The 25,129-nt window shown below is 36.0% G+C and overlaps 1 protein-coding gene across 1 annotated transcript in view; it reads right to left on the reverse strand.

The window, feature by feature from the left end:
• Positions 1–25,129, reverse strand: part of COP1 (COP1 E3 ubiquitin ligase) — a 276,923-nt gene that overhangs the window by 207,601 nt on the left and 44,193 nt on the right. The window contains exons 3-5 of the mRNA XM_065880802.1: positions 22,842–22,939; positions 16,599–16,675; positions 15,799–15,918 (exon numbers count right to left, since the gene is read on the reverse strand). Coding sequence (XP_065736874.1) covers positions 15,799–15,918; positions 16,599–16,675; positions 22,842–22,939 — 295 coding nt within the window. The remainder of the gene's footprint in view (positions 1–15,798; positions 15,919–16,598; positions 16,676–22,841; positions 22,940–25,129) is intronic.

Below are 25,129 nucleotides of genomic sequence, written 5' to 3' on the forward strand. Positions count from 1 at the left end.
ATAAAAAGTCTGAAATAAAAAAATAAAAGTAAAAAAACTATGAATGAAGTTAGGAACAGATGGACAGAGCCAAGGAAAGGAATAATGAATTCAAAGACAGTTCAATATAAATTACTTAATCCAATTCAGAGAGAGAAAAAATAAAAACAGAGCATCAGAAATATGTGGGATAATATGAAACAATAAAGGGCTTCCCTGGTGGCGCAGTGGTTAAGAATCTGCCTGCCAATGCAGGAGACACGGGTTTGAGCCCTGGTCTGGGAAGATCCCACATGCCACAGAGCAACTAAGCCTGTGTACCACGACTACTGAGCCCGCATGCCATGACTACTGAAGCCTGTGAGCCTAGAGCCCATGCTCTGCAACAAGAGAAGCCACCACAATGAGCACGCACACCACAATGAAGAGTAGCCCACACTCTCCACAACTAGAGAAGGCCCACGCGCACCAACGAAGACCCAACGCAGACAAAAATAAATAAAATAAATTATTTTTAAAAAATGAAACAATAAAACATATGACTTGAATCCTAAGGAAAAGGAGAGAGAGCAAAGGGTTGAATAAATAATGGTCCACATGTTCAACAAACAGATCCTCCTGTTCTGTGAAACACAAGCAGGATGAATATTTTTTAAATGAAAGCTAGGAATATCACAGTCAAACTGAAAACTAATGTCAAAAAGAACATCTTAAAAGCAGCTAAAAACGATACACTAGGGGAAGAAGATTAAGAATGACTGAAAATTTCATCAGAAACAAAGGAGCAAATAGAAAATGAAAATATGTCTTTAAAATGTTAAAAGAAAAAAAAAACTAGACTTCTATACAGAACAAAACTATCATCTATACAAGAAATAGTAAAGAAAATTATACAGACAAAAGGGAAATGACTGAGATGGAACCTCAGATCTACAAGAGAAAATGGAGACATCTCAAAGGGTAAATATTTTGGTTTAAAAGGGTCTTTTCTGTTTCTTTTTTTTGCATCATTTCTTCAAAAGACTATTAACTGTTTATAGCAAAAATAACTGGTGGGGTTTATAATATAATTTGAATCACAAAAGGCAGGAGCTTGGTAAATTGAAATACTATAAGGTCTTGCACTTTCCATTAAATGGTATATAGTTGACCCTTGAACAACACACGTTTGAACTGCATGGGTCCACTTATACATGGATTTTTTTCGATAAATACAAACTGCAGTACTACACTATCCATAGCTGGTTGAATCCATGGATAATGAACCGTGGATATGGAGGGCTGATTATAAAGTTAGATGAGGATTTACAACTTTGCAGGCGTCAGCATGCCTAATAGCTGCATTGTTTAAGGGTCAACTGTATATTCAGTGTTGACTGTGAATACAATGTCCTTGAAGTGGCATACTATAAACTCAAGGTTGACTGTGCAAAGTAAAAAAGGCATTTTGCAATCTTTAGAGAAACCACTAGAAATACAATAATAAGCAATATGCGAAAAACAAAGATGGTATACTAAAATGAAACCCTGGAAACTCAATGATCTGTAAAGAAAGCAAGAAAGGAGAAAGGGTAAATAAGGAATATATGGAAAAACAGAAAACAAATACCAACATGGTAGACCTCAAGCCTGACCACATTGATAATTATTATATATTACATTTAAATGAACTTAAGTATTTGAATTAATGAGCTTACTAGATTGCATTAAAAACTCAATTACATACAGTTAAGAGACACATTTTTAAAATATAAAAACAACAGAAGAAAAGTAAAAGGGTACAGAAGAATATATCATAGAAACTCTAGTCATAACTAAGCTACTGAGGCTATATTAACATCAGAAAATATAAAATCAGACTCCAGAACAAAGTATATTTCCAGCAATAAACATATACAATTCATAGTGACAAAGGGGATGATTCATCCAGAAGACATAACAATCCTAAACATGTATGCACCTAATAACAGGCTTCAAAATACATGAAGTAAAAATCATAGAAATCAATGAAAAATAAAAAATCAAAAATTGTATTTTTAACATACACCAATCAATAATTGATGGAGCAAGGAGAAAATAAGTTTTTGAATAATATTAACAAACTCTACATTTATAAAGCACAGCAAATAACACACTGCTTTTAAATGAAGGTGAACATTTAACAAAACAGACCATATAGTGAGCCATAAAAAAAAAAAAAAATCACAATAAATTTCAATGGACCAAAAGCAAACAAATTGAAGTTACTGGCTAAAATGCAATGAGAAAGATAGAATTCCTACTTTAATCAACAAAACAGCAGGCGAGTTATATGAATGGATGAATTTCAGACAAAGGACCAGAAATAATACATTATCCCAGGAGCTAGGCAGAAAAACCTCGAAATACACAGGCATCAGGTAGAACACTCAATGAGACTGCCAAAAATCTATTCTAGCTCTACCTAACAAAGCTTAAAAAACAAGCTTCAAGATAATCAAACTGTTTTGAAAATACTTAACTACATGCCAGAACGAAGTTTAGAAATGTGTAAAGGAATACAAAAATAGCAACACTAAACAAGTTAAAATGTACAATTTCTGGCATCCAATCAAAAGATTAATAAGCATGCAAATAAGGAAAATACGGCCCAAAATAAGGCGAAAAAATCCATCAATAAAAACAGATGCAGCAATGACACAAGTAATAAAATAAGCAAATACAGTCATAAAAAAGTTACTATAACTACCTATATGTGTTCTCCAAGTTAAGGAGAGACAACAGATTATAGAAAAAAGTAGTGAACGTGACAACAGAAATAGAAACTATCCAAAATGAACTAGACAGGGGAAAAAGATAAAACATAAATAAGCAGAACTGTTTATGTGTGAGCTGTGGTATAACTTCAACCAACCTAACAGATGTGTAATTGGAGTTCCCAAAGTGGAAAAGGTGACAGAAAAATATTTGAAGAAATAATGACCAAAAATTTTCCAAATCTTATGGAAACTATAATCCTACCAATCCAAGAATCTCAAAGAACCCCAAGAACAAGAAACATGGCAGGGGGGAAACTATACCAAGGTATATCAAAGTCAAAATACTTAAAACCACAAAAAGAACATTTTAAACTGAGAGAAATACATTTCATTCTGAGGATAAAGACTTCTCATCTGAAACAATGCAAGACAATGGACAATGGAGCAACATCTTTAAAATACTGAAAGAAAAAAATTAAATCTAGAATTCTATACTCATTTGGAACTGCCTTTCTGGCATAAAGGGTAAATAAAGGCTTTCTCAGATATAGAAGGTGAAAGATTCATCACCAGCAGATCTACACTAAAGAAATGATAAAAGCTGTCCTTCAGGTGGAAGGAAAATTACAGATGGAATTCAGAAGAATGAATGGGGACTTCCCTGGTGGCAGAGTGGTTAAGAATCCGCCTGCCAATGCAAGGGACACGGGTTCAATCCCTGGTCCAGGAAGATCCCACATGCTGCAGAGCAACTAAGCCCATGCGCCACAACTACTGAAGCCCGCGTGCCTAGAGCCCGTGCTCTGCAACAAGATGAGCTATTGCAACGAGGAGCCCATGCACCACAAAGAAGAGGAGCCCACGCTCATCTCAACTAGAGAAAGCCCACGTGCAACAACGAAGACCCAATGCAGCCCTAAATAAATAAATATATATATATTTTTAAAAAACACACACGAAAGAATGAATGAAAGAGTGAATGGAAAACAAGACAATGAAGTATACCAGAAATGATAAATATATGTATATACAGAACTTCTTAAAAATCTCCAAAAAACATAATTTATTGTTTAAACCAAAATTAATAATGATTTATGGGGGGATGGTTATAACATATATAGAAGTAAAACATTTGACAAAAAATAGTACAAAGGCTGAGAGAGAAGAAACAGAAGTATACTGTTGTAAGGTTCTTATAATACTGATGAAGTAGGATAATATTACTCAAAAGTACAATGTAATAGCAATTATATTAAAATCCCAAATGCAACCAGTAAGAAACCAAACAAAATGTTCTATCTGACAAGCCAACGAGACAAATAAAATGAAATCATGAAAAATACTCAATCTAAAATCATATAAATCAGTCTCACAATACAATTCAACTAATTCAATTACCAAAATAGCATTTGGCAAAGTAGCAATATCCAAAATACACACACACACACACACACACACACACACACACACACACACACACAAACATACTTCTAACAAATCAGTAAGAAAAAAGAAACAATCTATTAGGAAAATGGTTATAGGCTACGAATAGGCAATTCATCAAGTAAGAAACCAAGATAAACAAACAAATGAAGAAACTCTCTTCGCTAGTAATCACAGAAATACAAAAAATACAAAATGACAAAACAAAACACACACATACACAAACAGAAGCATCTGACAACTATCAGACTGGCAGAAACTAAAAAAAAAAATACCAGTGTCGATATGGTACAAACCCACAGAAGAGCAATATGGCAATATTTAATATGGTTAAAATGGGCATTCAAACCCTATGAAAAGCAATTCCACTCCTTAAATCACTAAGTATATATATATATGAGCACAAGGAGACATGAATAACAATACTAAATGCAGTACTGACACTCACAATTATGAATTCAGAGCAACTTAAATGTCCATCAACAGGGGAATAGAAATGTTCATGCAATGGATTACTATAGAGAAGTTAAAATAATTAAACTAGATCTACAATTATCAGCAGGAACCTCAAAAAGTAAACAAAAAGGCATAGGTCAAAAAGATAACTACAGTTTGAAACTCTTTATATAAAATTCTAAATTATACAAACAATATTTTATATTCAGTTGTAGATACAAGTATATGTTTAAAAAAAGCTTATACACGCTTGAGAAGGATCCTTCCCAACTTCATATGGTGGTTACTCTGAGAGAATGGAATGAGATGAGAGGGTTTTAAGTACAAAAAAATATTTAATTCTCAAAAGGCAGACCTAAGACAAATATGGTAAAGTGTTACTATTTATTATAACTGCAAGATAAATCAAGAGTCTCATTATTTTCTGTACTTTCCTGTATGTTAGAAATATTCATCAAGTTAAATAATAATGCAAAGTAAAACAGGAAAACAATAATGAAAAATGCTATAATACCTATGACAGGAAGTTTGCTTCTGAACTGGCTCCCTCATCAAAAAATAACAGAAAAGATCTGAGTTCTAAAACTAAGATACCTGTACTTCCTCAATTCTAAGACAGAGACAAAAAAAGCATGCAAAGATTAATGTTGACATGTCAAAGGGGGAATAAGGTTAACAGCTCTCACGTTCAGTATGTAAACTTACCTATCTTCAGTAAATAGCCCATACACACCCTTAAGTGAGCCTGTGGTGCAATAGTCCAGAAAGTCTCTCTTTAACCACCACCACGGAAAAAAAATTCTACTGTTTTCTACTGTAGAAAAGGGAGAATCATTTGCTATGAGTTGTACAGGAAGGGATCAGAGAATCCAACTGCTTCCTAATCAGATCCTCAACAAATCATCCTGTTTTCAGCCTTTGCTGTATGAGCTATCTCATGCTACCAATTCCAAGGCCTTTGTTTAACAATATAAAAAGGGTTCCTTCCTAGCTCTTCCTCACTGCTGGCTCAGCTTTCTCAGATGTCTTAATCTATTACTTTTCATCCATTGCTGCCATTGTCTCTTCTCCCATTCTTTGGCCTTTTAAAACTACCTTTACTGTCATTTTATTTTCTTTTTAACATCTCTATTGGAGTATAACTGCTTTACAATGGTGTGTTAGTTTCTGCTTTATAACAAAGTAAATCAGTTATACATATACATATATCACCATACCTCTTCCCTCTTGCATCTCCCTCTCTCCCACCTTCCCTATCCCACCCCTCTAGGTGGCCACAAGTCACCGAGCTGATCTCCCTGTGCTATGCAGCTACATCCGACTAGCTATCGGTTTTACATTTGGTAGTGTATATATGTCCATGCCACTCTCTCATTTTGTCCCAGGTTACCCTTCCCCCTCCCTGCGTCCTCAAGTCCATTCTCTACTACATCTGCATCTTTATTCCAGTGTTGCCCCTAGGTTCTTCATGACCTTTTTTTTTTTTTTTTTTTTTAGATTCCATATATATCTGTTAGCATACAGTATTGGTTTTTCTCCTTCTGACTTACTTCACCCTGTATGACAGACTCCAGGTCCATCCACCTCACTACAAATAACTCAATTTCGTTTCTTTTTATGGCTGAGTAATATCCCATTGTATATATGTGCCACATCTTCTTCATCCATTCATCTGTCGATAGACACTTAGGTTGCTTCCATATGCTGGATATTCTAAATAGAGCTGCAATGAACATTGTGGTACATGACTCTTTTTTGAATTATGGTTTTTTCAGGGTATATGCCCAGAAGTGTGATTGCTGGGTAATATGGTAGTTCTATTTTTACTTTTTTAAGGAACCTCCATACGGTTCTCCATACTGGCTGTATCAATTTACATTCCCACCAACAGTGCAAGAGGGTTCCCCTTTCTCTACTCCCTCTCCAGCATTTGTTGTTTGTACATTTTTTTGATGATGGCCATTCTGACCAGTGTGAGATGATATCTCATTGTAGTTTTGATTTGCACTTCTCTAATGATTAATGATGTTGAGCTTCTTTCATGTGTTTGTTGGCAATCTGTACATCTTCTTTGGACAAATGTCTATTAACATCTGCTGCCCATTTTTGGATTCGGTTGTTTGTTTTTTTGATATTGAGCTGCATGAGCTGCTTGTAAATTTTGGAGATTAATCCTTTGTCAGCTGCTTCATTTACAAATATATTCTCCCATTCTGAGGGTTGTCTTTTCACCTCGTTTATGGTTTCCTTTGTTGTGCAAAAGCTTTTAAGTTTCATTAGGTCCCATTTGTTTATTTTTGTTTTTATCTCCATTTCTCTAAGAGGTGGGTCAAAAAGGATCTTGCTGTGATTTATGTCATAAAGTGTTCTGTCTATGTTTTCCTCTAGGAGTTTGATAGTGTCTCTCTGGCCATACATTTAGATCTTTAATTCATTTTGAGTTTACTTTTGTGTATGGTTTTAGGCAGTGTTCTAATTTCATTCTTTTACATGTAGCTGCCCAGTTTTCCCAGCACCACTTATTGAAGAGGCTGTCTTTTGTCCATTGTATATTCCTGCCTCCTTTATCAAAGATAAGGTGACCATATGTGCATGGGTTTATCTCTGAGCTCTCTATCCTGTTCTATTGATCTATATTTCTGTTTTTGTGCCAGTACCATACTGTCTTGATTACTGTAGCTTTGAGGTATAGTCTGAAGTCCAGGAGCCTGATTCCTCCAGCTCCGTTTTTCTTTCTAAAGATTGCTTTGGCAATTCGGGGTCTTTTGTGCTTCCATACAATTTGTGAAATTTTTTGCTCTAGTTCTGTGAAAAATGCCATTGGTAATTTGACAGGGATTGCACTAAAGGTGTAGATTCCTTTTGGTAGTATAGTCATTTTCACAATGTTGATTCTTCCAGTCCACAAACATGGTATACCTCGCCACCTATTAGTATCATCTTTAATTTCTTTCATCAGTGTCTTATAGTTTTCTGCATACAGGTCTTTTGTCTCCTTAGGTAGGTTTATTCCTAGGTATTTTATTCTTTTTGTTGCAATGGTAAATGGGAGTGTTTTCTTAATTTCACTTTCAGATTTTTCATTACTGCATAGGAATGCAAGAGATTTCTGTGCATTAATTTTGTATCCTCTTACTTTACCAAATTCATTGATTAGCTCAAGTAGTTTTCTGGTAGCATCTTTAGGATTCTCTATGTATAGTATCATGTCATCTGCACACAGAGACAGCTTTACTTCTTCTTTTCCGATTTAGACTCCTTTTATTTCTTTTTCTTCACTGATTGCTGTGGCTAAGACTTCCAAAACTATGTTGAGTAACAGTGGTGAGAGTGGGCAACCTTGTCTTATTCCTATCTTAGTAGAAATGGTTTCAGTTTTTCACCATTGAGGACGATGTTGACTGTGGGATTGTCATATATGGCCTTTATTATGTTGAGGTAAGTCCTCTCTATGCCCACTTTCCAGAGGGTTATCATAAATGGGTGTTGAATTCTGTCAAAACCTTTCTCTGCATCTACTGAGATGATCATATGATTTTTCTCCTTCAATTTGTTAATATGGTGTATCACATTGAGTAATTTGCGTATATTGAAGAATCCTGGCATTCCTGGGATAAACCCCACTTGATCATGGTGTATGATCCTTTTAATGTGCTGTTGGATTCTGTTTGCTGGTATTTTCTTGAGGATTTTGCATCTATGTTCAACAGTGATATTGGCCTGTAGTTTTGTTTGTTTGTGACATCTGTGTCTGGTTTTCGTGTCAGAGTGATGGTGGCCTTGTAGAATGAGTTTGAGAGTGTTTCTCCCTCTGCTATATTTTGGAAGAATTTGAGAAGTATAAGTGTTAGCTTTTCTCTAAATGTTTGATAGAATTCGCCTGTGAAGCCATCTGGTCCTGGGCTTTTGTTTGTTGGAAGATTTTTAATCACAGTTTCAATTTCCGTGCTTATGACTGGTCTGCTCATATATTCTATTTCTTCCTGGTTCATTCTTGGAAGGTTGTGCATTTCTAAGGATTTGTCCATTTCTTCCAGGTTGTCCATTTTATTGGCATACAGCTGCTTGTAGTAATCTCTCATGATCCTTTGTATTCCTGCAGTGTCAGTTGTTACTTCTCCATTTTCATTTGTAATTCTATTGATTTGAGTCTTCTCCCTTTTTTTCTTGATGAGTCTGGCTAATGGTTTATAAATTTTGTTTATCTTCTCAAAGAACTGGCTTTTAGTTTTATTGATCTTTGCCATCGTTTCCTTCATTTCTTTTTCATTTATTTCTAATCTGATCTTTATGATTTATTTCCCTCTGCTAACATTGGGGCTTTTTTTGCTCTTCTTTCTCTAATTTCTTTAGCTATAAGGTTACGTTGTTTATTTGAGATGTTTCTTGTTTCTTAAGATAGGATTGTATTGCTATAAACTTCCCTCTTATAACTGCTTTTGCTGCATCCCATAGGTTTTGAGTCACTGTGATTTCATTGTCATTTGTTTCTATGTATCTTTTGATTTCCTCTTTGATTTATTCAGTGATTTCTTTGTTATTAAGTAGTGTATTGCTTAGCCTCCATGTGTTTGCACTTTTTACAGATGTTTTCCTGTAATTGATATCCAGTCTCATAGCGTTGTGGTCAGAAAAGATACTGGATACAACTTCAATTTTCTTACATTTACCAAGGCTTGATTTGTGACCCAAGATATTATCTATCCTGGAGAATTCTCCATGAGCACTTGAGAAGAAAGTGTATTCTGTTGCTTTTGGATGGAATGTCCTATAAATTTCAATTAAGTCCATCTTGTTTAATGTATCATTTAAAGATTATGTTTCCTTGTTTATTTTCATTTTGGATGATCTGTCCATTGATGAAAGTGGGGTGTTAAAGTCCCCTACTATGATTGTGTTACTGTTAATGTCCCCTTTTATGGCTGTTAATATTTGCCTTATGTATTGAGGTGCTCCTATGTTGGGTGCATAAATATTTACAGTTGTTATATCTTCTTCTTGGATTGACCCCTTGATTATTACGTAGTGTCCTTCTTTGGCTCTTATAATAGTCTTTGTTTTAAAGTCTATTTTGTCTGATATGAGGATTGCTAATCCAGCTTTCTTTTGATTTCCATTTGCATGGAATATCTTTTTCCATCCCCTCACTTTCAGTCTGTATGTGTCCCTAGGTCTGAAGTGGGTCTCTGGTAGACAGCATATATATGGGTCCTTTTTTTGTATCCATTCAGCCAGTCTATGTTTTTTGGTTGGATCATTTAATCCATCTACATTTAAGGTAATTATCAATATATATGCTTCTATTACCATTTTCTTAATTGTTTTGGGTTTGTTATTGTACATCTTTTCCTTCTCTTGTGTTTCCTGCCTAGAGAAGTTCCTTTAGCATTTGTTTTAAAGCTGGTTTGGTGGTACTGAATTTTCTTACCTTTTGCTTGTCTGTAAAGGTTTTAATTTCTCCGTCAAATCTGAATGAGATCCATGCTGGGTAGAGAAATCTTGGTTGTAGGTTTTTCTCTTTCATCACTTTAGAATGTCCTGCCACTCCCTTCTGGCTTGCAGAGTGTCTGCTGAAACAGCAGCTGTTAACCTTATGAAGATTGCCTTGTATGTTGTTTGTTGTTTTTCCCTTGCTGCTTTTAATATTTTTTCTTTGTATTTAATTTTTGATAGTTTGATTAATGCGTCTTGGCCTGTTTCTCCTTGGATTTATCCTGTATGGGACTCTCTGTGCTTCCTGGACTTGATTAACTATTTCCTTTCCCATATCAGGGAAGTTTTCAACTACAATCTCTTCAAATAATTTCTCAGTCCCTTTCTTTTTCTCTTCTTCTTCTGGGACCCCTATAATTCGATTGTTGGTGCATTTAATGTTCTCCCAGAGGTCTATGAGACTGTCCTCAATTCTTTTCATTCTTTTTTCTTTACTCAGCTCTGTAGTAGTTATTTTCACTACTTTATCTTCCAGGTCACTTATCCGTTCTTTTGCCTCAGTTATTCTGCCATTGATTCCTTCTAGAGTATTTTTAATTTCATTTATTGTGTTCTTCATCACTGTTTGTTTGCTCTTTAGTTCTTCTAGGTCCTTGTTAAACATTTCTTGTATTTCCTCCATTCTATTTCCACGATTTTGGATCATCTTTACTACCATTATTCTGAATTCTTTTTCAGGTAGACTGCTTATTTCCTCTTCATTTGTTAGGTCTGGTGGGTTTTTACCTTGCTCCTTCATCTGCTGTGTGTTTCTCTGTCTTCTCATTTTGCTTAACTTACTGTGTTTGGAGTCTCCTTTTTGCAGGCTGCAGGTTCGTAGTTCTCATTGTTTTTGGTGTCCTCCTCCAGTGGCTAAGGTTGGTTCAGTGGGTCGTGCTTCCTGGAGGAAGAGACTAGTGCCTGTGTTCTGGTGGATGAGGCTGGATCTTCTCTTTCTGGTGGGCAGGTCCACATCTGGTGGTGTGTTTTGGGGTGTCTGTGACCTTATGATTTTAGGCAGCCTCTCTGTTAATGGGTGGGGCTGTGTTCCTGTCTTGCTAGTTTTTTGGCATAGGGTGTCCAGCACTGTAGCTTACTGGTCGTTGAGTGGAGCTAGGTCTTGCCGTTGAGACTGAGATTTCTGGGAGATTTTCACCATTTGATATTATGTGGAGCTGGGAGGTCTCTGGTGGACCAATGTGTTGAACTTGGCTCTCCCACCTCAGAGGCACATCCCTGACGCCTGGCTGGAGCACCAACATCCTGTCATCCACATGGCTCAGATTAAAAGGGAGAAAAAAAGAAAGAAAGATGATGAAATGAAATGAAATAAAATAAAATAAAATGAAATGAAATAAAATAAAATGAAATAAGAAAATAAATTTATTAAAATAAAAAATAATTATCAAAAAAGATTTAAAAAGTAATAAAAAAAAGAAAGAAGGGAGCAACCAAACCAAAAAACAAATCCACCAATGATAACAAGTGCTAAAAACTATACTTAAAAAAAAAGGGACAGACAGAACCCTAGGACAAATGGTAAAAAGAAAGCTATACAGACAAAATCACACACAGAAGCATATGCATACACACTCACACACACACACACACACACACACACACAAATATATATATATATATATCTCGCTGCTCCCAAAGTCCACCTGCTCTATTTGGGATGATTTGTTGTCTATTCAGGTATTGCACAGATGCAGGGTACATCAAGTTGATTGTGGAGATTTAATCCATTGCTCCTGAGGCTGCTGGGAGAAATTTCCCTTTCTCTTCTTTGTTCGCACTGCTCCTGTGTTTCAGCTTTGGATTTGGCCCCGCCTCTGCGTGTAGGTCGCCTGAGGGTGCCTGTTCCCCGCTCAGACAGGACAGGGTTAAAGGAGCAGCTGATTCGGGGTCTCTGGCTCTCTCAGGCTGGGGGGAGGGAGGCGTATGGAATGTGGGGCAAGAGACAGCGGCAGAGACCAACATGACGTTGCACCAGCCTGAGACATACCGTGTGTTCTCCCAGGGAAGCTGTCCCTTGATCACAGGACCCTGGCAGTGGCTTGCTGCACAGGTGTGCTTGCACACAGGCTTCTTGGGGGCTGCAGCAGCAGCCTTAGCCTCTCATCCCCGTCTCTGGGTTCCGCACTTTTAGCCACGGCTCGCGCCCATCTCTGGAGCTCCTTTAAGTGGAGCTCTTAATTCCCTCTCCTCGTGTACCAGGAAACCAAGAGGCAAGAAAAAGTCTCTTGCCTCTTAGGCAGGTCCAGACCTTTTCCAGGACTCCCTCCCGGCTAGCCATGGCACACTAGCCCCCTTCAGGCTGTGTTCACACAGCCAACCCCAGTCCTCTCCCTGGGATCCGACCAAAGCCGGAGCCTCAGCTCTCAACTCCCACCCATCCCGGGTTGAGCAGACAAGCTTCTTGGGCTGGTGAGTGCTGGTTGGCACCGATCCTCTGTGCGGGAATCTCTCCACTTTTCCCTCTGCACCCCTGTTGCTGTGCTCTCCTCCATGGCTCCGAAGCATCCCCCCTCCGCCACCCACAGTCTCCGCCCACGAAGGGGCTTCTAGTGTGTGGAAACCTTTCCTCCTTCACAGCTCCCTCCTGCTGTGCAGGTCCCATCCCTATTCTTTTGTTTCTGTTTCTTCTTTTTTCTTTTGCCCTACCCAGGTACGCGGGGTAGTTTCTTGCCTTTTGGGAGGTCTGGGGTCTTCTGCCAGCATTCAGTAGGTGTTCTGTAGGAGTTGTTCCACATGTAGATGTATTTCTGATGTATCTGTGGGGAAGAACGTGATCTCCACGCCTTATTCTTCCACCATCTTGAAGTTCCTCTCTACTGTCATTTTAATAGCATTAAGGGAGCAAGACTGTTTGTTCAGTCTATCATAGAGAAGTATTTTTATATCACTTATCACTATGTGAAAATAGTTACTTTAGTTTATCTCCTCAGCTACTCCACCCTATCCCCCCCAACACACACACACACACACACACACACATACATGACATAGCAGAATCCTGTCTTTTCCACTACCCTTAACACAACATCTAGCACACAGTAGATGCTAATAGAAAACTGTTTAAAATCATAGGAGAGTCTTGGCAACAATTTTTGGGATATGACACCTAAGGCAAAAGCAAAAAAATCAAAAATAAACAAGTATGACTATATCAAACATACAAGCTTCTGCACAACCAAGGAAATGATCAACAAAGTGAAAATGCGACCAATGCGACAGGAGAAAATATTTGCAGATCATATATCTGATAAGAGGTTAATATCCAAAATACTGTATATAATAAAGAATTCATATAATTCAATAGCAAAAAAACCCCCAAATAATCCAATTTAAAAATGGGCAAAGGATTTTCCAAATAAGACATTCAAATGATCAACAGGTACATGAAAAGGTGTTCAACCTCACAAATCATTAGGGAAATAGAAATCAAGACCACAAGGAGGGGGATTCCCTGGCGGCGCAGTGGTTGAGAGTCCGCCTGCCGATGCAGGGGACACGGGTTCGTGCCCCGGTCCGGGAAGATCCCACATGCCACGGAGCAGCTGGGCCCGTGAGCTATGGCCACTGAGCCTGCATGTCCGGAGCCTGTGCTCTGCAACGGGTGAGGCCACAACAGTGAGAGGCCCGCATACTGCGAAAAAAAAAAAACCCACAAGGAGACATCACGTCACACAGGTCACAATGGCCACCATCCAAAAGACAAGAAAGAACAAATGCTGGTGAGGATGTGGAGGAAAGGAAACCCTTGTGCACTGCTGGTGGGAATGTAAATTGGTATAGCCACTATGAAAAACAGTATGGAGGTTCCTAAAAAAATTAAACTACCATATGATCCATCAATCCCATTTCTGGGTATATATCCAAAGGAAATTAAATTGCTATGTCAGAGCAATATCTGCACCCTCATGTTCATGCAGCATTATTTACAATTTCCAAGATATGTTAATAACCTAAGTGTCCATCAATGCATGATTGGATAAAGATGTGGTATATATACAATGGAATACTATACAGCCATAAAAAAGAAGGAAATTCTGCCAATTGTGACAATCATGGATGGACTTTATGAGCAGTATAAATGAAATAAGTCAGAAAGAGAGACAAGCACTACGTGATCTCACTAACATGTGGAAGCTTAAAAGAAGAAAACAAAAAAACTAAAAACACCAAGTTCACAGAAAAAGATCAGATTTGTGATTACTAGAAGCAGGGGATGGGGGAATTGAATGAAGGTCAAGAAGCACAAACTTCCAGTTTTAAGATAAATAAGTACTGAGGATATGACATACAACATGATGACTATAGTTAACACTGCTGGAAAGTATATTTGAAAGTTGCTAAGAGAGTAAATCCTAAAAGTTCTCATCACAAGGAAAAAAACATTTTCTTCCTCTTTTTTCTTGTATCTATATGAGATAATATATGTTAAGTAAATTTACTGTGGTAATCTTTCACAATATATGCATCAAGTCATTATGCTGTATACCTTAAACTTACACAGTGCTATACATCAATTACATCTCAACAAAACTGAAAGAAAAAAATCAATTAAAGTCCCCCCATCCCCCCACCAAAAACACAGGAGAAATTCCCACCACAAAAAAGCCACAGCATGGTAGACTCATTTTGATCAGCTCAACCTCACCTACTCCTTTCTCCTACTAAGAGATTCTCATTCTATTAAGTGGTATCCAGATCCAGGCTATGTTAATCAGAATCTATCCACAGAATTTTTTAAAATCAAGCTACAAAGCTCTTTTTCTTCTTTGATCAAAAAAACATAAATATAAATGAGGAAGTACAGGTAACCACATTATCCGCCACATAATAAAAAATCCAAGAAAAGAAAATCAGACCTGTCCTAAAGAAAGTCATGAAAAGTAAAAAAGAAAAACTCCCAACAACATTCAAGTATCTGATTTCATTTGCATATAGTCTCCAGAGAAGTGATGGTTCCAATCTTCCCAACATTTGGTTGTTAAGCTCTTCCTTTTTATGTGTGTAAGCTACTCAGTCCCTTATTCTGTCAATTTATACCTCCTTTATGTTTAAGCTAGGTCAGGGTGGGTATTTGCTTGTGCTAAGGTATATATTCTTTATAATGAAGCATACTCAATTCCTAATGAACACATGCAAATTCCCATTTTATATTGTTTACATTTATTTACCAGAAATAAATGTAATTTTTCATTTATTTAGATTCCATTACATGAAACAGGATATAATTTCTTTCCAGTTCCCACCTTTCTAAATACCCTTAGTTAAGCCACAGACTGCTGCTACTGCCAATCAACACCTGCTGGAAGGATTTTATGTAGGTAGAAATAATCACTGTTTTCTCCTCCAAATCCCATATGTGAAGAGGGGAAGATTCACTAGAAGAAAAAATAACCAATGTAATTGTTCCCTTTTAAAATGAAACTGTACTTTCTCATGATCTTAACATTCAGCTTTTGTTAATACAAACTGGCCATTGCCAGTAAGTTGTATTATAAGGAATTTGTTCTTTCTTTGAATTGAAACAGGGGAACCTGTTAGAAGTGGTAGCTTGCAGATGTTTCTTATTGAAAAAAACTGGATGGACTGAGTAATCCTACCCTATTATTTTTAAACATTTCTAGATCTTTTTCAATGCAACTGACAGAGCACCATTTAAAACAAATTTTTTTTAAGTTCAGGGGCCACTTACTGCTTCCAGTTGTTTCTTCTTCTGCACTAGTAACTCCAACATGAGGTTGACATTGGCCAAATCAAGATTATCTTGGTCAGTTCCCAACAAATCCTGAAATATTTGCCACCTGTGGCCATTCTAAAAACAAAGAAAAGAAGAAACACAACAACTTCCTAAGACAATTGTTTTAGAGAGTCAAAATTAATGTTTGCTACTTCCTAATATGCTTATTAGATAACATATCAAAAATAAACTACGACATTCCAACCTATTCCTTCCCCAGCTAGTGGCTCCCCAATGCCTTCTAATTATAATTTAATCACTATTTCTCCCCTAAGTAAATGTAAACAATGGATATGAAAGGCATATTTAAGACATGTTAAGTCAGCATCTCTAAAGGTATAATTCTCTTCAAAATAAGTGCCTGGATTTTAATTACTTGTCTAACCATATCTGCAACTTTGTATTTGGTAAGGTATTAATTTAAGCTCATTTGCTTCAATAATTTGGGCAAATCCTCTTAAACTGAGAGTCTTTTTTTTCAGATTACCACCCATAGTTTCACCCTGCCATATAATTCTTCAAATGTAATGTATTACAAGCCAACTCTGACTCTATGTAATCTCGCCAGACCTTTCAAAAAATAAGAGTAAATTTTAGACAATGCAAGTAAGAAAGTTCTTTATTGAATAGAATAATCTTAAATCTCCTTTAAGAAAAATCAATAATATGCTAAGCTTTAATACCTAATTAATATTAAACCAATAAAAACAGCAAATTGAGATTTATTAAAAATAGTAATAAGAGTTGAAACATACGGTGCTACTCACTGAGTGGTCCAATTTGAACCTCTTTTCCTCAAATCTTTGCTTCTGTTTGAGAATGAGCTCATTCACTGAAAACAGAAACAAAACAAAAAGCACAGAAAATCTATATTTTTATTAAATGTATCATCCAATTGTTCTGTTTAGATGGATTCTATTTAACTTTAAAAAGTCCCAAACCTTAAAAAATGCTAAGCAGAAAATGCTAAGTTTTTATTTTATTTCAAATTAGAAACAGTTTTGCCGCAGCTACTACTACTACAACTACTATTATTACCACTACTGTTACTACGAGAGGAGAATTCTTCAGAATATGTACTTTCTCTTACATGTCTCAATGATGACACTATCAGCACTTGGAGAAAGACAAGTCTTCACTGTATGAGATCGTCCCATGCTCTACAGGATAACTGGCCGATTCTATGAGGTAGGCACTAAAGATTTTTATTTGTTGTTCTTTTTGTTTGTGACTTTTCCATAAATATCATGGCAAACACTGTCAGTTACCTATTCATAAACCATTCTAACCTTTTTTAAAAATAAAAATAGGATTTTTTCCCAAATGTCAGAATGCCAACTGTCACATACTTTCAGAGAGGCTAGATCCTTCACTGGCCCCATGGTATGAATCTTGACTAACCTAAGCCAATCCAGTCATACATTCTTGCCAGCAATTGATGGAGGGTTAACTATGTGATCTAATTTTGACCAACGAAGGGTATGCTGTCTTTCAGAAGAGAAGGACAGAAGAAAACAAGTTCTTTTTCTCCCTTCATTAAGGGATGATATCTGGAACTGCTTAAAGCCATCTTGCAATCTTGAGGGGAGCTAGCCAAAGAACCAACACATCTGCTGGAGACAGAAGGCCAGAAAGATGGAAAGAACTTGATAATATCACTGAGATACCAACTTAACTAATTCTAAAAATTCTTTTTGTATAAATCAATACATTTTCCTTAATGTTCAAGCCACTTTTAATTGCATTCTTTTGTTTTTAACACCCAATTGATAAAAAAAAATAAACTGATAAAGAAAAGGACAACTAGCACTAAGCTTGTTACCTTATTAGCCTTTAATTTATAGACATTATCCTATGGGTTATTCTTCACATTTTAGAGATGAGGGAATATTAGAAAGAGCATAAGGAAGTTACTCATGGTGACATACAATTCAGGACAGAGCTGGGAAACAAACCCAACTATCTAATACTTCCCACTATACCACAATCTACTACAAATATTTTCGAACAAATCAGAGAGGTTCCAGGGCCACACTAGGAGCCAAGCTTTAAAGATTAAGTAAGACTCAACCTAAGTAAGACTTAATCCAAGACTCAAGCAACTCAGAGTAGGAAGAGAAATATATGTGATGCAGCAGTTATAATATGATAATCAGTACTATCATTGAAATAGATTTTAAAAGAACAAAGGACAAGGATCAATTAAAATATTAACAAGCAGGCTTCACACAGAAGGTGACATTAGAACTGGGCCATAACAGGCACACAGGGACTTACTAAACAGGAAGAAAAGTGGAAAAGAACTCACATTAAGGGTGTATGGGGGGAATTCCCTGGCGGTCCAGTGGTTAAGACTCAGCGCTTTCACTGCCATGGGCCTGGGTTCAATCCCTGGTCAGTGAACTAAGATTCCACGGCCAAAAAAAATGGTGTGTGCGTGGACGGGGTAAAGTCATAAAATAGCAGGATATAAGATGATTTAAAATCAATATAGCTGAAACACAGGATCAGAGTGATTTTGTCAATGATTAACAGGGGCTAAGAACTAAGGCTGGAACTGTAGACAGATCAGAGCCTGATTCTGAGGAGCCTGTTATCTCACAAGCAGTTATTATTATAATCCAGGGAAGATAAAGGAGAGAACTTGAAATAACGTAGTGGGAATAAAGAAGAGTATGTGAATAAGAATTTAATGTTTCAGTTACAGAATTAGCTATTTAAATAAAAATTGTAACTTAAATAATTGTAACACTTAAATATGTACACCACATTGGATTTTACCAAGAAATCTCATATACCACTGAACGTGAATATTCTATATCCATAATTATAATTCTCTGGATCCTTATAACAGCCATAGTACTAAGAACAAACAATGCCTTTCTACTGCTAAAGCTTTCATTCTAGCAATTGTCTTTTCAGAGGCAGGATAGTATAGTAAAAGCACATACTCAAGCCAGACTGCTTAGGACCAAATCCCAATTCCGCCACTTACTGGCTGTAGAACTTTACACAAGTTACTTGACTTCTCTGTGCTTTAGTTTCCTCGCTGGAGGAATGAGGATGACAACAATTACCTATGTCATAGGACTGAGAATTAAATGAGTTAACACACATAAAGCACCTGGGAAAGCACTTGGCAGTAGTAAAGACGTTATGTGAGCTGCCTACATTTTTTTAAACAAGGATTTTAAATTTTGCGTGTACGTTACCTTTTACATTAAAGAATAAGAGGGTCATTCATTAGAGAGATAAAAATATTCAATTTACAAATTTTATACACAGAGAACACTAGAAAAGAGATTGCTAGGGGGTGAGGGGCGGGGGTTGGTAGCTGGAGAGAGATCATGCATCATGGAGGGACTGTGAGAGCTAAGCCCTGGCAAGAGTGTAGGAGAGCAACTGCAGAGGTGGGAGGAGAGACACCCCCTCACCCCACATGAGCCTTCCAGGATCAGAAGAGAGAAAGAGAGCTCTCAAGACCAAGGGGATAGAAAGGTGAAGAGAGTGAGCCTTTTTTTTTGGGGGGGGGTAGAGGAAGAAGAAAAATGAGGGACTGTACTGTAGTGCTTAAGGCATGAAAGGAAAAATCAAAATATCTGTCTTGACAAAAAAGCGCATGACTCTAATGACCAGAAAAACCTAATCCTACTTGAGTGTTTAGCTTCCAATTCTTTGCTTTCATTAGAAGTGAAGAAAGGAGTGGACTTGTTAACTAATAGGGTATTAAAAAAAATTTTTTGACTAAGTAAGTGCTTTTATTGAAGCACATAATTCAGAAGGAGATCAAAGAACTAAGTGATACAGCAGGAACAAAGTTCCTTCAATCCCCATCAAACTATTTATGTAAGCAAAGTTTCTCATGACTTACCCTTTCAAAAATAAAAAGGAAAAATCTTAAACTTACACAATATTATATGTCAGTTATATCTCAATTTTTTAAAAAGCTGTGATGATCCTAAATAAATAAATAAAAAGAATACAAATGAAACTGAGTCCTTTTCCTAGTAATAACCATAAATGGCAATGGAACTAATTGAGGACACCATCACACATTAAGCAGCCGATTTTCAATAAATTTTTGTCTAATACTTTATAAAATTTGTAAATATTTATTTGATCAATTGCATGTCTAATAATTACAATAACAACTCAGATAAAACATTTAAGATTTTTAAAATACTTAATATAAAATTATGTTCAAAAGAAACTTCAAAGTCTGTAAGTTCTATTTTCTGTTATAGAAAAGTATGACAGATAAATCAATCAGAATTTCAAGCATGAAATATATAAGGATAAAATTATGTGAGCAATACACAATTTAAGAATAAGTTCAAAGAGACAAAGAATGAAATTTCCCATTGTTAATGAAAAGTACTTATTTTTGAATCAATGATAAGTATCAAATCACTATACTATTCAGATTCTACTGGATACATTTTAAAAAGAGATAAAGCTTATTTTTAAATAACCATATTTACAATACTCCTAAAATCATATCCTTTACAAACACTTAAACTTATAAAGAAAAAATGTGGATGCTCATTTAAAATGTGGCATCAATGTGGGAAGAAGTACATTATTTTTCAGAATTTTTATATGGGTCACCCAAGTTGAAGACCACTGCTACAGAAAATGGGTAGCCCAGCCCTCTATCCATGACTAAGGTAAACGTAAAGCATTAAAAGTGAAGGGTCCTAACCTAGTAATAAAAAAGGTGCAAGTCTACCTAGAACACTTCAGAATCGTAGAACTTATACTTATTTCACCATGCTCAAGAGGAAATCTGAAATTACTTTTAAAAGGTTCAGGGTCTTTTTAATCCAACCAAGAACTACAGGCACTATACAAATCATGTAAATCAGACTAAAGCAATGGGAATAATTTTTTCAGTACAGAAAAAACAAATGATATTCCCCTTTCAAAAACAGATCTCAGTAGCATCCTGAGTGCACGGGAACCGAAGGATTTGACCATCACTGTACAAAGCTAAAGACTGGAAATGGTGATGGGCAGTAAAACAGAAATAGATATATCAGGATGAAATGTTATTTCTATGGCTGACATAAATAATCACACTGGAAGCTGCACTATAATTAAAAGATTTCAAATATGGGCATAAAACACACTCCCATTACCCAAAACCAAAAATTTTTATCCATATAAGAGAAGGTTAAAAACACTTCTCTGGTGGTCCAGCAGTTAAGACTCCATGCTCCCAATGCAGGGGGCCCAGGTTCAATCCCTGGTCAGGGAACTAGATACCGCATGCCGCAACTAAGAGGCCACATGTCGCAACAAAGATCCCGTGTGTGGCAGTGAGGATCCCTCGTGCCACAGCTAAGATCTGGCACAGCCAAATAAATAAATAAATATTTTTTTAAAAAAACTGTATCATTGACAAGATAATTTCTAGCTTAGGAAATCAGTAATTATAACTTCACTATTCACTGAATGTATACATTTGAGAATATATAAAGTATGAAATTACTTTACATCTTAGTGCTGTATTTTCATATTACTTCCATATCAGTATAATGGTGTTCTCTCTCTCTCCTCTCTTCTCTCTCTCTCTCTCTCTCTCACTATTTAGAAATTCACATAACAGAATTTGGACTCATTAAATTTGGTAAATATCAATACCAAAACCTACAGACCACTGGATTCCTTTCTGTATTTAACCATTCCAAAAGAAGAAGTAATTTTCGAAAGTTATGACAACTCATAGAAGAGTGATTCTAGATGCACAAAGCAGCATCAATCCATGTTTGTGAGTTCATGGACAAAGGGTTCTGCTTTGTGGGACTTTGGTTTCCATTTCACCTAACTTAGCTCATGAAGTCCAGTCCCACAGAGTATCATACCACTCAGTGTTTCTTCTTTTCCTAAGTTCATTCTCCTAGTTTGCCACAAGACTTTATCTACCTAGAAGAACTTGGTATTCCAACAGAAAATCTTCAAAATACTTCCTTCAGGGTTCATTTCTGCTATGCAATCATCTGATGATTTTCCTGTATGAAAATATATTGGATTGTACTGAAGAGTGAAAGAGAAAAAAGGATTGAAGCCAATGTAATTTTAGAGCAGAGATAAAAAAAGGAAAGCCATGGCTGAAAAGGTTCCAATTCATGATGTATTATAAACCACCAAACAAATCAAACTGCAACCAAAGCACTGGCAAGTCAGAATCTAATACACAAGTAGACACCACATCCTTAACTCTGAGTGTGTTACTCTTTAGGAATGAAGAATTATCCTTTCTGATATACATACCCAGTAGTGCCCTACTTCATGCCTACCCATACCTGAAAATTAATCTTTGGAAAATTAATCTTCATTCCCAAAAACTCAAACTAAAGATTTTCCACAATATCTTAGGCTTTTCAACATGTAGAATTTTTAGATTTTTCATAATTGGCCTCTGACTAGATACTATTCCCAATCACTTACCATTTACCTTAAGGGTTCCCTATTTGTGCCTCTCTTCTCCAGTCACCATTCCTCCCTCAAAAGTTTCATATCCATTGTCTTTCTTTCCTCAGTTTTACTTTTCAATCGCCTCCCCAGGTCACAGACTCTCTTCCTCCATCTAGGAGTCCTCATATACAAGTTGTATCTCCCTTCCGCCTCTCCATTAACCTTTTCCTCCATTGCGTCTCACTTCTGCCCCAGAAGTAGAAACAACAGGAATGCACAACATGATATAGAGACAGGTATCTGGAACTCTGGCATTCTTTAGCCTCACATTCTGTCCAGCCAACAATGTAAGAATCTAAGAGTTGTACCAGTCAATTTTTTTTTAATGAAACTTAAATATGATATGGTACATATGGTATAGAATCAATGTCACAACCCGGGGAAGACTGGGAAAAGCACCCTGCTGAGTAGGAGAGAGAGACTGCTTACCTCTAAGCTACGTTCTCTAAATAAATTAGTGCTAACACACCCTGTTGGGAACTAAATATTTTTAAAAATTAAAAATCATTCCAAAGACTCACCCAAGAAATTAGGATACAGATGGTCAATATTATCCACAACATAGTTACACTTGGGACATCTATTATTGTCCTCCAAACTCTGATGAATACACTTGTAGCTATAAACAAGAGAAAAAATAAAATAGCTTGATTAAATCAGTGATAAATTAATAAACTAGTCACAAAATAATGCCTATTAGTTTTCTATTCCTCATTTTCAACATAAGTTATCTAGCAGTTATCAAATTTATTTCAGCGTATACTTTTATATTAGAAGATACATAGGGCATTTATTAGATAATAGTATACAAAAGTTATTTTAAAATATTATTTAAAAATAAACTCAAATAACAAGCCTACTAGATATAAAATTTTAAAAGATATACTAACTTTTAAGTTTATGCAATTTAAACAGTATATAACAACACCAAGAAAAACAAATGCCTGTAATTTAGTTAAGCAAACAGACTATCTGTATCCTTGGAGTGCTGATATCCTCAATACAAAAAGAGCTCATTCAAATGAAAAGAAAATAAGAGAAGAACAGAAAAATCAGCAAGACAAAAATTAGTCATTAAGCATGGAAATCATCACTTTCATTAGGATGAAAAATTGATTTAAAATTATATATTAGTTTTTACCAATCAGAATAGAAAAATAAAGAAAAAACTGTCAGAGTTAAGGAGTACACGTATATATGAATAATTTCATGTACTGCTGCAGGAACTGCCATTTTCTAGAAGGCAAGTTGTATGGAAAAACTTAAGGCTGTGTATCCTCTTTCATGTAGTGATTTTACTTCTAGGAATTTATCATATGGAAATAAGCAGATTTTTATATGTAGAAAGATGTCCCATTCAAAGTTATCTGTAAATAGCAAAATAAATTAGAAGCAACCAAAACACTAGGAAATTGACTACATAAATTTGTAAACATCAATCCAATGCAATGTATATAGTCAATAAAAGTCACACTGTAATATGTAACTATATGCCATGAAAAATAATCTAATAACTATTTATAGGTATAGCTGGAGAAATATGATTATGAGAAATTTTTGCCTTCTTAGATTATATATTTCTGTAATGTTTGTTTTTTTACAATTGTGTATTGTCTTATAACAAAAAACTTTGAAAATGTCATTCAACTAAACCCCAAAGAAATATCAAATTGACATTAGGAAAAAAGTCACCATATAATTATGTTAGTAAATAAAAATAACTTCTAACACAGTGGATACAATTCCATTTGTTTTAAAAAATTATGTACGTGTACATTTTTTAAACTCTTAAAATGTATTTATTAAACTACAATTTGATTTACAATATTGTGTTAGTATCAGATGAACACCCTCAGATTCTTTTCCATTATAGGTTATTACAAGGGATTGAATATAGTTCCATGTGCTTTATGGCAAATCCTTGCTGTTTATATATTTTATATATAGTAATGTATATCTATTAATCCCATAGTCCTAATTTATCACTCCCCTTTGGTAATAAGTTTGTTTTCTAGGTCTGTCAGTCTGTTTCTGTTTTGTAAGTTAGTTGATTTGTATTATTTTTTTAGATTCCACATATAAGTGATACAATATTTGTCTTTCTCTGCCTGACCTACTTCCTTTGTATTATAATCCCTAGGTCCATCCACGTTGCTGCAAATAGCAATATTTCACTCTTTTTAATGGCTAATATTCCACTGTATATATACCACATCTTCTTTATCCATTCATCTGTTGATGGACATTTAGGGGGCTTCCGTGCCTTGGCTATTGTAAATAGTGCTGCTATGAACATTGGGGTGTATGAACCTTTTTGAATTAAGTTTTCTCCAGATATATGCCCAGGAGTGGGATTGCAGGGTCATATGGTAACTCTGTTTTTAGGGGATTTTTTTAGTTTTTTTTTTTGCGGTACACAGGCTTCTCACTGTTGTGGCCTCTCCCATTGCAGAGCACAAGCTCTGGAAGCGCAGGCTCAGCGGCCATGGCTCACAGGCCCAGCCACTCCGCGGCATGTGGGATCTTCCCAGACCGGGGCACGAACCCATGTCCCCTGCATCGGCAGGCAGACTCTCAACCACTGCACCACCAGGGAAGCCCTGATGTGATTTTAAATGAGATTTTTTTTTTTTTTTTTTACTTTCTCTGATATTTCATTGTTACTGTAAAGATTTCTGTATATTGATCTTGTATCCTGCACCTTGCTCAATTCATTTACTAGTTCTAATCATTTTAGCCACAGCAACCAGACAAGAAAAAGAAATAAAAGGTATCCAGATTGGAAGGGAAGAGGTAAAACTGTCATTGT

The sequence above is a fragment of the Phocoena phocoena genome, chromosome 1 (genome assembly GCF_963924675.1).
Source record: "Phocoena phocoena chromosome 1, mPhoPho1.1, whole genome shotgun sequence".
NCBI lineage: Eukaryota > Metazoa > Chordata > Mammalia > Artiodactyla > Phocoenidae > Phocoena > Phocoena phocoena.